We start from the raw sequence: 13373 nt of genomic DNA on the forward strand, positions 1-13373 counted from the left end.
AAAACTGTGATAATTTGTATACAATTAGTCAACAATTCTCAAAAGAAATAAAAACTCTACCTACTTCAATTGCTTCCTTAGAGAAACTCCTTAATACGGTTTCTATGTTTTTTGAGATGTAGTTTAGATTTACATGCAGTTTAAGGGTAATTTGAAGTTAAAAGTGAAGAACCCTAGAAATATTTCTCTTTCGATTCTAACGCTACATTCTCACGGCGATCGGGCTGCGCACAACGTGCACTCCATCTTCCCAGGTGAGATCCGAGAAGCTCCATTTCCGCGCTTGGGGATCCGCCGCTATGGATCCCTTGGCGGAGACGGTGACGCTGTAGCTCAGCTTCTGTCCGGCGCTTGTGAAGCTCAGCTTGCTGGGAGTGACCGAGATCGAGATTCCTTTGGCGCTTCCCACGGAAGCGGTGTAGGTCGCCCTGGGATTTCCCACATTGGTCACTGTCCTCTCCACGGTCTTGCTGGATCCATCCAAGAGGACTGCGATGGAGGGATAGTTGAGGCTGAAAGAGGTGTCGTTCCTGGGGCATTTGCTGCTACTGTCGCCTGTGATGTTTTGGATTTGCTTGGAGGTATAGCCCGAGTTACAGAGATAGGTGATATAGTCGAGAGGATCAGTGTCGTAGACTAGTCCTGGATCGACTGCTTTCGCTGGTTGGATCTCACCGTTTCCAACGTCGAAAACAGTCGCTGCCTTGTTAGTGCTTGGATCGACGATTGTTTTGTTGGTGTTGTCTTTGGTGATGGCTGCCAAGAACACTCTTGAGTCTCCAGTTTTATTTTGTTTTCTCTCGACTTACCTGTGGTCATGACTGCTGATTTGATCGCCGCAGGACTCCATGTTGGGTGAATGGATTTCAAGTAAGCGATGGTGCCACTGACGTGAGGGCACGCCATGGAAGTTCCAGAGAGAAAAGTGTACTCCACGAACACTTCCTTTCCATTGTCAGTGTCGGGGATATTGCTTGGCCAAGCTGCTAAGATCTCGACTCCTGGAGCGGTAACGTCCGGCTGCAACGCGAGATAAGTCACAAGCTTCATGGTATGTCTTTCGAGTACCTTGATGATATCCGGACTGATTGTGTGTGGACCTCTTGACGAAAACTCCGCTACGACAGGTGCTGGCTTGTAAGGAATCGTTGTTCCTCTGAGAATTCGTGATTTACGACTGCACAGAAACCACGAGGCCGAGAGTAAGTTTCCATCACCTTTTGATCATCTGTTATACTTACTTGGCTGCTATTTTAGCATCCTCGTTGATATCCCTGTCGATTGTACTGGCACCGACTGTGAAGATCCAGGGAGCACCATTGGACACCGATCCAGTAAATGGTCCAGAGTTTCCACCAGCGCAAGAGACCATGATCCCTCTTTCAACGGCGTGATAGGCACCAATCGCAATGACGTCTACGCTGTAAACTGCGGGATAGCCTCCGAGTGAGATGGACAGGACATCCACGCCGTCGTTGATGGCATCGTCGAAACCCGCAGCGATGTCAACCTCCTCGCAGCTATCCGTCCAGCAGACTTTGTACATGGCGATCCGAGCATTTGGAGCTCCTCCTCGGGCCGTGCCAGGAGCGAGTCCTCTCTTACTCGCGTGTGGAACCAGGCTTCCAGCAGCTGTCGACGACGTATGAGTTCCATGTCCAACCGAGTCTCTCGAGTTCTTGTATGGACCCGTCGAGACTTTCGCTCCGTTATAGTATCTGGCTCCAACGAGCTTCCTGGTAAGGAGTTCAATCATCACTTTAGTCTAATCTTGTGGCAAACTCTAACACGTACTTGTTGCAGTTGACAGTCTCATTGGCTTTGGTGCCTGGTGGATTGACGCAAGTTCCTTTCCAACGAGCTGGCACAGGTCCCATGTCGGTGTCCTTGAAACTCTCCGACTCCGGCCAGATTCCTACGCACAGAAGAAGTAAGCACAGCGAGCTTTTTCAAGTGAGTTTTGTGAAGTTACCTGTGTCCAGAAGCCCGACGATCACGTCAGTGGGAGCACTTGGAGAACCAGCGTGACTGCTTTTGGCTGGCATGGCCATGCCGAGGAAATCCCACGAGTGTGTTGTCAGTGGATGGAGCGTTTTGCTGGGATAGATGTTGAGGACCTCAGGCATTCCTACACAGTGGTAACGATCAGTTTGTACTTTTCATGTGTTAAGCAATGACTAACTGGAGATTGTTTCGGCCTCTTGTTCGGTCAGGTACGCCGAGAATCCACTGAAGGCGTACTTGTAGCTGAAGATGATGGACGAGCGAGCATTCTCGATGCTGCAAAACAAATTCTCGGAAGCGTGAGCGTCGCCAAGACACAAAAGGAATCGATCAAACCTTCCAACAGCTCTGGCAAGTATGTCATGGTGGATCAAGGTGAGCTCGCTCGATTCCACTCCTTTGCTAGTTCCCAGATATGCGATATAGGCCTGGAAGTTTTTCCACTTTGAAGCTTTAAGCACGCTGGAAATCATTCTCACCTTCTTTGTAGGAGACCCGAGAATCGCTTGGCACTGGAAGAGCAAGCAAGCAAGAAGTAGAAGCTGGAAAACCATCTTTGCTTGCTTGCTAGGCTTGAGAAGCTATGGAGGAGAAAATCTTATTTATACTTGCGATTATAATTGTCATTTAGAATGTGTTAGAATGTGGAAGATTCTTTAGCGAAGAACTATTGTGAATGATACTCAACGTCCGAATTTTTCTGGGATTGTAAAAGACAGGACATTACTGTCACTATTTCACGTTGACTTTTTTCGTTTTTACGCGGAAGAGCTTCACAGTTTATTTACTTATTAATTAATGGTAGAATCTTCACATTTTTACAAAGCTCCAAAGAGCTTGGAGCTGTTCTTGTCTTTTTACGCGGCGGTGGCTGGATCTTTGCCGCAACCCATGAGCAAATGCGTGATCATCATGTTTCCTCGTCTCACCGATTCGGCCAATCGTCCCACCAGCGGGAGCTTCACTGTGTCTCTCGATTTTAATGGCTGCTTATGCCACCTGAAAACACGAAGTAAGTCTCTAAACAAAGTAGATCATGGCTTACAAGTCTTGGTGGCTGATCACTTTCCCATTCTCGACCTGATCAAAGAAGAAAGAATCGAAAACTGTGAGAGATTCTTCTGACGAAAATGGAAGAGATTCTTCTCAAGCTTTTCTTAATACCTTGAGCTTGATGAGTGACGGCACGTCGATTAGCCGGCCCAGAAACTTGTAGTGTTGGACGTTGTCAATGCGAATCTCTCCATTCTCTGGCTCTTCCACAACGCTGTAGTCGTCCGAGATTCGTCCCTCGCTAAACACCTTCCAATCCATCGATGCGTTAGAAGCGGAATCACTCGAATTTGTGGACATGGCTTCTCTTCTCTTACCTTGGGAATGGAGTAGAAGGCCGATTTGATCTGCGGGACACTGCGCAAGAAGAAATCACATAGAATGAATCGATCGATCGAGAGAGCGATGGCTTGATACCCTTTTGCGCGCATCAGCGGGTCCTCAAACGTGGCATTCGATGCGTAGACATCAAAATCCGCCGCGGTCGCCTTGCAATTGTATCTAAAACCATGAAATCTCGAGGGATTGGCAGCGAAAGCAATCGAAATGGCGCACTTACAGGTTGAGAATGTGAGGAAGAATGCTCCGCGCGAGCTGACTCAGGCCATCTGGCGCCAAGAACGCGTCAAAACGATACGCCGATCGATAATTCGATGGAAATCCTACCTTGTGTCGCGTCGCCCTTGGTTGCCGCCGATGGATCCGCCATAGCCGACACTCCACAGCTCAAAACCTTGCGTCTACAAAGAAGGCTACAAGACTGTAGAAACAACGCTTTGGACATTTACGTTTAAACAGTGTTATGGATAATTAGGTTTTACACGTGTCGCGTTTGCATGGCCTAGTGGATCCGTGGCAATCCTACGGCTGCCCACATGGCGAGCAAGTACCGTGACGCGATCGCGACCGTCCATCGTGGTTAATGGCAAAAAGAGAGTAAAGAGAGATTCTCATTTTCTTCGAGCTTAATCTTTTGATCGATCGATCGAATTCTTGTCGCGGCGATGGAGGCGAGCTCTAATCTGGCATGGACGCTGATCCGGGAGGAGAGGTCGCGGATCGCGATCGCCACGGTCGCGGCGCTGGCGCCGCTGGTATGGGGAGGTCTGGTTTGGGTGTCCAGGCTTTCTTTCATCGGGCAGATCATCGCCGGGACCGTCATGGGGATGGGAACCATGGGGGCTTTCCATTACCTCGGCGTCTATCGGACGCGCAAGCGAATGCACAAGGTAATTCTTTCTAGAGTGAGGCCAATCGTTCCAGATGGTTTTTAAATTCTTTCTTCCCGCAGGCTGTGACAATCGCGCAGCTCTCCATTGCTGATGCTCAGGTTCTAAAGAGATTTCTTCCTATCGAGGCACTGCCAAGCTGGATCCAAAACATCACAGACTTTGAAAAGGTACCGGACGATCACATTAGAACTTCTATCACTTTGTGCTTGACAAAACCAACTTACAGGTTACTTGGCTCAACAGGGAGCTCGAAGAAGTTTGGCCTTTCTTGGATCAAGCAGCCTCGGAGATGATCAGGATGCAAATCCAACCAGTGCTGGATCAATACAAGTTTGGGCCGATCCAGAAACTCAACGTAAAGTCCGTTACTCTGGGAAAGGTTGCTCCTATGATCGGAGGTATGTGCGTTCTTTCTTTTTTTTGTTTTCTCAGCTCAATCGTTGTCCTTTCTTTCACCAGGCATTAAGTTCACTGGCGTAGGGAAGAACGAAGCAATGGTGGAAGTTGAAATCGACTGGAGGCATGGTGAAGATCAGAAGTTTACTCTTGAAGTACAGACAACTGGACCGGATTTCACTGTTCAGGTAATGGACTCGTTTTGTGACGCTTGGAAATATATGTTGTGATTCGCAGGTGAAAGACTTTGTCTTCTATGGAATTCTGAGAGCTGTTCTCAAGCCTCTCACCGACCAGTTGCCGTGCTTTGGTGCCGCTGTGGTTTCGCTGAGAGAACCTGTAAGTGTGCTCCTTTTCATCGACATCACTCATGTCTTGTTCAATGCACAGCCTACCATAGATTTCAAGACTAAGTTCCTCGGCGGTGACCTGCTCCAGCTCCCTGGTCTGGACGGAATGATCGACGTGAGCATAAGCTTTTCTTTGGTTTGAAGCTGTGTTTCAACTTTGATTTGGTTGGCAGGAAATCATAAGGAACGCGGTGATGGATTTGCTTGTCTGGCCGAATAGGATGGTGATTCCAATACTTCCCGGCGACTACAGGTATCCCGGAAAGATTGTGTGGATTGTTTTTCTTATCCTGGCCATCCTTGGGTTGCAGCTTTATGGAAATGCGACCTGTCGCTTATCTTGAAGTCCACATCATAGAAGCCAAGCGTTTGCTCAACAAGGAAACGTTCGGCAAGTCTGATCCCTTCGTCTATGTGTACGTCCGACAAAAGCAAGAGCTCATGCAAAGAACGGCCACCAAAAGCAACACGAGCAATCCCACTTGGAACGAGCACTTTATCGTCGACGTAAGCAAAGTCTAGATTCTCTTCCACTGCTTAAGTTTCTGTTTCGAAGGTCGAGGATCCCCAGACCCAGAAGCTAAACCTCAGGGTGATGGACTCGGACCAGATGAACTCTGCTGATTTTCTTGGCTTTGCGGAGATCCCCATTCGAGAGGTAAAAAGACTCGTCCATTTCCTCACAGACAGAGACACCGTTTCTTTCAGCTGGAACCAAACACGCCGAAGGATATGTGGGTGAAACTTGTCAAAGATCCTCGAAAGCCTCAAGACGAGAAAAACCGAGGGGAGATCCATCTCGTTGTCACGTTCAAGCCTCACAAGCACATCAACGAAGACGAGCAGGAGCTCTTGCCTCCCGTGCCAGAGGGCGCTGGCGTCGCTCCTCCCACCGAGAAAAGCAAAGAAGACGAAGCCAAGAAGAGCGTCTCCACACCCGAGCAACCGGAAACCAAGACCGCCACTCCAGCTCAAGAACACGATGGTGGCGGTGGTGATAGAGTAACAGCAGGTGGATTGGTGCTAAACAGGGCTGCGAGACCACCAACCAATGAGCCCATCGAAGGAACAAATCCAGAAGCTTTACCGGCAGAGAAGAAAGAATCGCTGGCACCATCGACTCCAACCAAAGAAAATGCCAAGGCTGCCGGGACTGAGACGATGAACCAAGATGGAGCTACCGAATAGAGTCTGGAGGAGAGCGGCAATAAAGGTGAGAACTTTGAAGATCACTACTGCGACGTAGTGTTTTATTCTCAAGAGTTTCGTTGTTTTTCCACGGAAAAAAAGAACTCTTCGTTCTACGTTACCAGGGGTGGTAGCACACTATGTACATGCCTCTTGAAGATAGAAAAAGAACTTTCGGAGCTCTTGGCACTCACAAATGTTACCCCCCTGAAAGAATTTTTTCTTTGTTTCCCAGAAACTTGGTCAGTTGATCCAAGCTCTATCCTGTTCTAAAAAAAAGGTTGTCATGAACCTATGAAGCACAGATTGATTGTACACACCTCACCAGGTTCTAACTTACCGGGGCTCCATGCTTTCGAAGCGACTGTACAAAGCTTTTCTTTCAGGAAACAAAAGGAAGCGAGAGGCCCTTTTCTTCTTCCAGTCGTAGCTTCACTGTCGTCCAGCAGTGTGTTCGTCGTCGTCGTCGTCAAGTCTCGAGAGGTCCACTCACTGCTGCCTTGATCCTGCTGAGAGCCACCCTTACGGGAACGCAAGCAGCCACAGGCCAGTTCTCTTCCTCAAACTCACGTCCGTTCCAAGCTCTTCCTCCGCCTGTGTTATTCACCCCTATCCCCGTCCCCTGTAAATGTACACCGGGCCTCTGCTCGCTCGCGATCGATGACAGCGTCCTCGTCTTCCTCGACGACGCCACCACCTTCTTCACCAGCCTCTTGGACAGGCTCTCCTTGTGTGGCGCCTTGGCCTTTCTCCGCGAAGAAGAGCTTCCAGCAATCCCTTCTTGTCTAAAACAGGTATCCTGTTCTTCGTCAGACGTACCGCCCTCGATGGCCTCCACAACCACGGGGTATCCAACTACAGCTCGCCTGGTCAGTTTGCTCGCTAGTAGAACCATTGGCACCGACGGCTTCTGGACGATGCTGTCTTTCTCCACTGGAACGTCCAGCCATTCCTCCTGGTACCATGCAGTTTCCTTCTCGGTCTTGATCTGTCCGAGCCTCGAGGGTGGTCTTTTCGCTGTAACCTGTTCCGTGTCACCCGACGCACCTTCGTCGTGCTCCTGCTTTACAAGAATCCTTCTCGGTGCTGCCCCTGGAAAACGCAAAACTTCATTGGTTAGCAGCAGCACCACCTTTTTTCACGGCTAAAAGACAGACTAAACCTTCTTCTCGCAGCTTTCTCAAACACCGTCTCGCCCTCTGGTGATCCGTTTCGTACCCTCTTCGTGCGCTTTCAAATAGTTCCTGAAAAGGACAAGTCAGAAATCGCGGACAGCTGACAAAGAGGCGACTCACATTGCTGAAAAAAAATCTTCCTCTCAGACTTACTTCTTCAGAGGGATGAGATCCATCGCAGCAATCACCGGTGGCATGACCGGAGAAACTGCAGCAAGTCCTGTCGGCTACACCTGTCGTATTGTTAGAAAAATCCTCTCTGCAACCTTCGGCGACTGAAGAAGTAAATTCCACACCCATCCTCTCCAGCCCCCCTACAGCCTGGTTTCCTTCTACAAGAGCATCATCCTCGTCTACTATGTGCATCAGCTCACCGTCACCCGACAGAAACTTTGCACTGCTTTCCAAAACCTGCGTAAGCGGCCTCCTGCGGTCACGCTTCCTAAGCGATCCTTCCTCCCCTGCCCCGCCAGCCACAGTTCTCTTCCTCTTTGTAGTAAACGATGGAACTTTAATGCCATTTAATGTTGAGCCCTTCCCACTCTGAGTCACGCAACTCTGGTGATTCTCTATGTTCTCATCGTAGACACTGGCAGACCTTCTCCCTCTTCCGGCTGTTCGAAGTCCAAAGTCCTGCAATCCCCGCATTCTACGAAGTCCTTCCACCTCGTCCTCGTCGGGGTTCCACTCTTGCTCTTCTTGCCCCCTACCGGAGGAGGAAAGCCCACCAGAGTTATCGTCCTCTTCTGGATAAACTCGAGAATTCCCCGAATCCGTGTCATCGTCTGATACTATCGGTTTTACCACCCGTTTTCGTCGTGATCGTGAGCGTGAGCGTGAACGAGTGCCTTCGACAGTGCTTACTTCCCTCTCCCCGTCATACTGTTCCCTCTTTCTGTATGCCGAGGACTCCACGAACCCGGACGAGCACTCCAGCTGCTGCCTCTCCAACTCCAAAGCATGGAGAATAGCATCCTCTCGCCGTGCATACTTCTCCCTCTTCTTGGTTGGCAATCCTGCTACAGCCTTGGCCTTCTCGATGCACTCCTCAAAATCTCCACAGCGGAAAGGCTTCACCCTCTTTGATTTCTCGATGTTGTACCAATCGCTGGTAAAGACAAACGGTGAGAACCACCATACTATTCTCAACAAGCAAAGCACCAAAGACCATCCAATATCGACCAAGAAAACCACGAAAAACCATCCAAGATCAAATTTTTCCGGGAGATGGCACCTCCAAACCAGAAGGAAAAGAAAGATCATCCAAGCAAGCATGGCAAAGCAAAATGTAGGTTCTTACACGCTGCCGTCCTCCCTCCCGAGAAGCTTGACGGGAGTCCCCGATCTGGGTGAGAGGAGATTCGCTGTAGAGAGCTCGGAGTCCGAGATAATTCTCCCCGGCCACCACGATCCATTCCTGCGCCTCACCCATACAATCGTGCCTACTGCTGTATCTACATTCGTGTAAGAATCCCTGGAAGAGCCACCCATTCTGGGCATGCGTTGGCTTGACCCTTCCCGATCTCTCACCTACAGCGACAATCCCGCCTTGAGATTCCGGAGGAGGCTGAGGAGCTCATCCAGGCGCTGGAACTGCATTGAATTGTCGCAAATCCGCGCGCTCTTGCCATGGGGGAGAGAGATCGACAAGGCCCGCGACATGAATTCCCGATCCGGGTCGCGATTCTTGCGCCACACACCTGCTGCCGCCTTGGCATCGTCGTCAGCGGATTCCGATCCAGCGCCGCGGCGGCGCCACGAGCCAGAACGTCGCAGCGCCCTCACGCGCCATAGCTAGAGCTCCTTCCGCGCCAAAACCCTAACCCTAGAATTGTCTTCATCATCGTCAACACCCCACGCGACCTCTCTCCGCCGCTCCGCCGCCGCCAATTTTACCTCCACCGCCGCCGCCGCCACCAGCGGGGATTCCACGTGGTTGCCCTAATATTTTCTTTTCTTTTTGCCACGTAGTTTTCTATATATATGGGTTCTTTGCAAATCAAACCTAAGGAAATGGACGATGAATACAATCATTTTACTGATGATTCGGAGGATGAAATCCATGAGGATGAGGAGGATGAGGATCTCCTCGCTATGCAATTCGAAGATGCTTATTCCACCCACGACACTGGAGTTACGCTTACAGATCCAACACAAATTCTCCAGCACCAAATTCTAATCCTTCAGAATCGCTTGGAAAGCCTCGAGAAATTCGTGGAGCGATTAATTTGGCTGGTCGTTCTTGGCTTGTTAGCCTACATCGTTATAGGTGGGATGTGGCGCCATATTTCAATCGCTACTTCTACTGGACGTGAATAACTATGATTGGCCGATAATTCATTTATCAAGCTCAACACTTTTCACTTTTGTTCCTAGATTCCTCCTCGTACAAGGATGGATTGATGGATGTAGCATGAAGGGTGGCAAGAAGTGAATCTAGATTTACTCCTCAACCATGTAATAAACAATTGTCTCTAAATCCATCATTAACACGAATGATTATTTAAAGAGATTTGAACTACGCATATTCGCGGAATAGTTTTGCGCGCTTCATAGTTTTAAAAACGAAGGAAAGGTTTGAGAATGAGAAATGGTGGATGCGGTTGTCTACAAGGGCCAGATCGCGTCGGAATCGATCATCGAGCAAGACCGGCTCGCGAGGCTTGTGAAATCTTGCAAGAATCTCGCAAGCGCCAGGCGAATCCACGCCCAGATCGCCGCGAACAAGCATGCCAGGGACAATCGTTACCTCGCGAATCTCCTCGTGGAGATGTATGCCAAGTGTGGGAGCCTGGACGATGCCAGGAACACGTTCCTCGCGATCCGGGAGCCCAATGTCTTCTCCTACAACATCGCCATCGCGGCGCTCGTCCGGGGCGGCGATCTGGCGGCGGCGCGAGAGATCTTCGACGCGATGCCGGAGAGGGCGACGGCGTCCTTCAACACGATGCTCCAGGGGTACGCGCAGAGGGGGGAAATCGCGAGCGCGGAGAGATTGTTCGCGGAGATCCCATCGCCGGACATTGTCTCGTGGAATTCGATGATAAGCATGTTTGCACAGGACAGGGATCTTGAGCGCGCGCAGCGGCTCTTTGACGCGATCCCGGAGAGAGATGCGCTCTCTGCGACGTCGATGATGCTCGCGTACTCCAATTGTGGGCAAGTTGATCTCGCCGAAGATCTCTACTGCTCTACTCCAGTTTGGGACGTGCTAATGGGTAACACCATAACATCTTGCTATGCCCAACATGAAAAATCTTTAGATGCTCAAAGAATCTTTGACACTATGCCCGAATGGGACATAATCTCTTGGAACAGCTTACTATCAGCAAATGCCCAAACTGGGAATTTTTTGTGCACTTGTCAAAAGTTTGACACTATGCCAAAGCATAACCTAGTAACATGGAACACCCTAATAACCGCTAGTACGTATTCTGGTAACGTCGAATATGCTGAAGAACTGTTTCAAAGAATGCCCGAGCGTGATGAGGTAACTTGGAATGCTATGTTATCTGCATATGCCCATAACCGGCATCTGGAAGAAGCAAAACGTTTCTTCGAAGAGATGCCCTCAAAGAATGTGGTTGCGTGGAACACCATCATGCATGCTTACGTCGAAGAGGGTAAGCTTGATGAGGTAAAGGGATTGTTTGAGAGAATGCCTTCTCGAAATGCCGCTACTTGGACGTGCTTAATCGAAGCAAATGCCGGTAATGGGCACCTGGAAGATGCTCAGTCTGTCTTTGACAATATGCCAGAAAGAAACGTTGTGACATGGACGAGTCTGGTGGCAGCTTATCTATCAAACGGAAATTTAGGTGGCGGAAAAAAGGTGTTTGATAGCATGCCTGAAAGGAATGAGATCTCTTGGACAACAATCATAGTAGCGCTTGCCAAGAATGGGGATTTGGATCAGGCCAAGGATCTGTACGACCGGAGCCCGGCCAAAGACCTCGTGGCCCAAAATGCGATGGTGGCAGCGTATGCACGGTACGGAAGGCTCGAAGATGCAACGAAGTTCTTTGATTCAATGCCTGAGAAAGACGTGACAACGTGGAATGCTCTGATGTCTGGCTACAAGAAGGAAGGGCTTTTGAAAGAGGCCGAGGAATTGTTTTCGAGAATTCCAAAGGGCGATGGAGTGTCATGGAACTTGATGTTGGCAGCTTACTCGCAGTGTAAGGGTCTAGACAAGGCAAAGGAGATGTTTGATCGAATGCCCGAGAAAGATCTCTTCTCCTGGAACTCCATGATGGCCGCTTACTCCCAAAACGCTGGAATCGAAAATGTGAAAGACATCTTTGAGAAGATGCCATGCCGGGACACGGTGTCCTGGAACTGTATGATTCAAGCATATGCTCAAAGGTCTCAGCTAGAAGAGGCTTGCCAGGTATTTGATGCCATGCCGGAGTTTCTCAAGGACGAGTTCTCGTGGACTTTGATGATCTCTGCGTTCTCCCAAGAAACAAAGATTGAGCAGGCCAAGCAAACGTTTGATTCCATGCCAAACAAGAATGTAGTGGCGTGGACGTCAATCGTGACTGCTTATGCCGACAATGGTCGAGTTTGCGGGGCCAAGAAACTCTTTGATTCCATGCCTAGAAAGGATTTGTGCTCGTGGAATGTGGTTGCTTCCATGTATGCTCGCTATGGTTTTTGTAGGGAAGCCATCGAGATCTTTAAGATCATGTGTTTGGAAGGATTTGATCCGGATGGAAAGACTTACGTGATTGTTCTTGCTGCTTGCTCCCACATTGGTCTAGTTCGCGAGGGTCTGCAAAAGTTTACATGCATGGAGATGGATCATGGCATTCTGCCGCAAAAGGATCACTACAGAGCGCTTGCTGCGAGCTTTGGACGAGCAGGAGAGCTGAGGAACGCGAAAGACTTAACGGTGGCCATGGATGATCCCGATGGACAGGCCTGGAGAGCGTTTCTCGGAGCTTGCTCTGTTCACTTTGATGTTCGGCACGGGGTTTCTGCTGCAAAACATGCGCTTGTGGTAGGACCTGAAGCTGGCTCTGCTTACATTCTTCTTTCAAACACTCTGGCCTTGGAAAACACATTAAAAACAAGCTAGAAAAGTTGTATACTAATTTTAAGTGAATCCATCGCAGTTTAGGTTTGTAATCATGGATTTGGGACACGCTCGACTATGGCGAGAGCTCGAGGATATCGAGAGGGAGCCGCTGGAAGGAATTCGTATCCACATCCATGATGGTAGTAACTTACAGCATATGTGTTTGGTTTTATCGCCCATTAGTGGTCCATTTGCGGGTCACAGGTTTCACTTGGATGTCCGTATTCCGAAATCCTATCCCGATCATCCTCCAAGGGTGACCATGCAATCCATGATCTGCCACCCTAATATCACCAGTGGCAATGTTCGTTGTGATGGTTTCGATTCGGAGTACACTCCCGCTTATAGGCTCAAGTACTTGTTCCTCCAGCTCTTGTGCTTGGTCTCGAGTGATTTCATCGCAAAGCGGGAATCGGAACCCTATGACATGGTGGAGTATGCTGCAAAAGATTTGAGCTGGATGAACTGCAAGTACTATTGTGGGATTTGTGGGTTTTTCGATCAGGATCTCCCGGCTTTGAATCCGATAGATACGACTACAAAGGTGGCGGAGGAGAAAGTTGGTGGTATTTCAAGTGACCAGGCAGGAGAATCCGCGCATTCTTTGCTTGAAAAGCTGGATGATGATACTATGAGAGGGGTTTTGAGCAAAGTTAACGACCAGGCCATTATACAGTTGACGGTTGCATACGGGAGTATGAAAGAGTTTATGGAATCCAACAATGTGTTGCTCGAGAGGAATCTCTTCTGTTCCTACACACGCAAGTCTTTTGAGGAGGACGGGACCGTTCTGGGCCTCCGGATGGATTTCGAGAAAAATATTGTCACGGAGTTTGATCCCATCTCCTACGAGGCCTACTTCCAGAAGAACACCGGGAACTTTCTCCCACTGGCC

General features: G+C 49.4%; 5 protein-coding genes across 7 annotated transcripts; 2 read left to right on the top strand and 3 right to left on the bottom strand.

Moving 5' to 3' along the window:
* Positions 1–202: 202 nt before the first annotated feature.
* Positions 203–1756, bottom strand: LOC9640096 (cucumisin). The gene is made up of 3 exons (XM_024659541.1): positions 1242–1756; positions 810–1156; positions 203–756 (listed from the first exon to the last, which is right to left on the bottom strand). Exons 1-3 carry the CDS (start codon positions 1754–1756, stop codon positions 203–205), a joined length of 1416 nt encoding a protein of 471 aa, XP_024515309.1.
* A 1016-nt stretch (positions 1757–2772) lies between these two features.
* LOC9640097 lies at positions 2773–3845 on the bottom strand. Its single transcript, XM_002985697.2, has 7 exons — positions 3724–3845; positions 3617–3665; positions 3475–3558; positions 3375–3414; positions 3169–3306; positions 3050–3084; positions 2773–3003 (listed from the first exon to the last, which is right to left on the bottom strand). Exons 1-7 carry the CDS (start codon positions 3839–3841, stop codon positions 2862–2864), a joined length of 606 nt encoding a protein of 201 aa, XP_002985743.2. The 5' UTR covers positions 3842–3845; the 3' UTR covers positions 2773–2861.
* Positions 3846–4005: 160 nt separating this feature from the next.
* LOC9640098 (synaptotagmin-5) lies at positions 4006–6402 on the top strand. The gene is made up of 10 exons (XM_002985604.2): positions 4006–4286; positions 4349–4456; positions 4516–4687; positions 4749–4873; positions 4923–5024; positions 5076–5150; positions 5209–5288; positions 5347–5542; positions 5592–5693; positions 5744–6402. The coding sequence occupies exons 1-10, from the start codon at positions 4062–4064 to the stop codon at positions 6221–6223; spliced, it is 1665 nt and encodes a 554-aa protein (XP_002985650.1). The 5' UTR covers positions 4006–4061; the 3' UTR covers positions 6224–6402.
* LOC112340685 (uncharacterized protein At1g51745-like) lies at positions 6252–9224 on the bottom strand. Of its 3 annotated transcripts, XR_002990239.1 has the most exons (5): positions 8699–9224; positions 7519–8506; positions 7386–7467; positions 6544–7315; positions 6252–6487 (listed from the first exon to the last, which is right to left on the bottom strand). XR_002990239.1 is itself a non-coding variant. In XM_024659490.1 (4 exons), exons 1-4 carry the CDS (start codon positions 8896–8898, stop codon positions 6693–6695), a joined length of 1860 nt encoding a protein of 619 aa, XP_024515258.1. In that variant the 5' UTR covers positions 8899–9224; the 3' UTR covers positions 6423–6692. The 3 variants fall into 3 exon arrangements, 2 of the variants coding, with proteins under 2 accessions (XP_024515258.1, XP_024515257.1); XM_024659490.1 differs by having other exon boundaries at positions 6423–7315; positions 7552–8506; XM_024659489.1 differs by having other exon boundaries at positions 6423–7315.
* A 764-nt stretch (positions 9225–9988) lies between these two features.
* On the top strand, positions 9989–12478 carry LOC9653596 (pentatricopeptide repeat-containing protein At2g35030, mitochondrial). Its single transcript, XM_024659542.1, has 2 exons — positions 9989–11604; positions 11764–12478. The coding sequence occupies exons 1-2, from the start codon at positions 9989–9991 to the stop codon at positions 12476–12478; spliced, it is 2331 nt and encodes a 776-aa protein (XP_024515310.1).
* The last annotated feature ends 895 nt before the right edge of the window (positions 12479–13373 follow it).

This window comes from Selaginella moellendorffii, unplaced genomic scaffold, assembly GCF_000143415.4.
Source record: "Selaginella moellendorffii unplaced genomic scaffold, v1.0 SELMOscaffold_69, whole genome shotgun sequence".
NCBI lineage: Eukaryota > Viridiplantae > Streptophyta > Lycopodiopsida > Selaginellales > Selaginellaceae > Selaginella > Selaginella moellendorffii.

What these genes read in the sequence shown, in the direction of transcription:
- LOC9640096 (XM_024659541.1), bottom strand. Translation starts at nt 1,756, where the DNA reads ATGATTGAACTCCTTACCAGGAAGCTCGTTGGAGCCAGATACTATAAC. An exon ending in GATGCTAAAATAGCAGCCAA is followed by an intron (nt 1,157 to 1,241) that starts GTAAGTATAACA and finishes ACGAATTCTCAG; the next exon opens with AGGAACAACGATTCCTTACA. An exon ending in ATCAGCAGTCATGACCACAG is followed by an intron (nt 757 to 809) that starts GTAAGTCGAGAG and finishes TGTTCTTGGCAG; the next exon opens with CCATCACCAAAGACAACACC.
- LOC9640097 (XM_002985697.2), bottom strand. Translation starts at nt 3,841, where the DNA reads ATGTCCAAAGCGTTGTTTCTACAGTCTTGTAGCCTTCTTTGTAGACGC. An exon ending in CCTTCTACTCCATTCCCAAG is followed by an intron (nt 3,307 to 3,374) that starts GTAAGAGAAGAG and finishes ATGGATTGGAAG; the next exon opens with GTGTTTAGCGAGGGACGAAT. An exon ending in GTGATCAGCCACCAAGACTT is followed by an intron (nt 3,004 to 3,049) that starts GTAAGCCATGAT and finishes TCGTGTTTTCAG; the next exon opens with GTGGCATAAGCAGCCATTAA.
- LOC9640098 (XM_002985604.2), top strand. Translation starts at nt 4,062, where the DNA reads ATGGAGGCGAGCTCTAATCTGGCATGGACGCTGATCCGGGAGGAGAGG. An exon ending in GTCTGGACGGAATGATCGAC is followed by an intron (nt 5,151 to 5,208) that starts GTGAGCATAAGC and finishes TTTGGTTGGCAG; the next exon opens with GAAATCATAAGGAACGCGGT. An exon ending in CGGAGATCCCCATTCGAGAG is followed by an intron (nt 5,694 to 5,743) that starts GTAAAAAGACTC and finishes CGTTTCTTTCAG; the next exon opens with CTGGAACCAAACACGCCGAA.
- LOC112340685 (XM_024659489.1), bottom strand. Translation starts at nt 8,898, where the DNA reads ATGCCCAGAATGGGTGGCTCTTCCAGGGATTCTTACACGAATGTAGAT. An exon ending in GGGAGGGAGGACGGCAGCGT is followed by an intron (nt 8,507 to 8,698) that starts GTAAGAACCTAC and finishes TGTCTTTACCAG; the next exon opens with CGATTGGTACAACATCGAGA. An exon ending in GAAGATTTTTTTTCAGCAAT is followed by an intron (nt 7,468 to 7,518) that starts GTGAGTCGCCTC and finishes TGTCCTTTTCAG; the next exon opens with GAACTATTTGAAAGCGCACG.
- LOC9653596 (XM_024659542.1), top strand. Translation starts at nt 9,989, where the DNA reads ATGGTGGATGCGGTTGTCTACAAGGGCCAGATCGCGTCGGAATCGATC. An exon ending in CTAGACAAGGCAAAGGAGAT is followed by an intron (nt 11,605 to 11,763) that starts GTTTGATCGAAT and finishes ATATGCTCAAAG; the next exon opens with GTCTCAGCTAGAAGAGGCTT.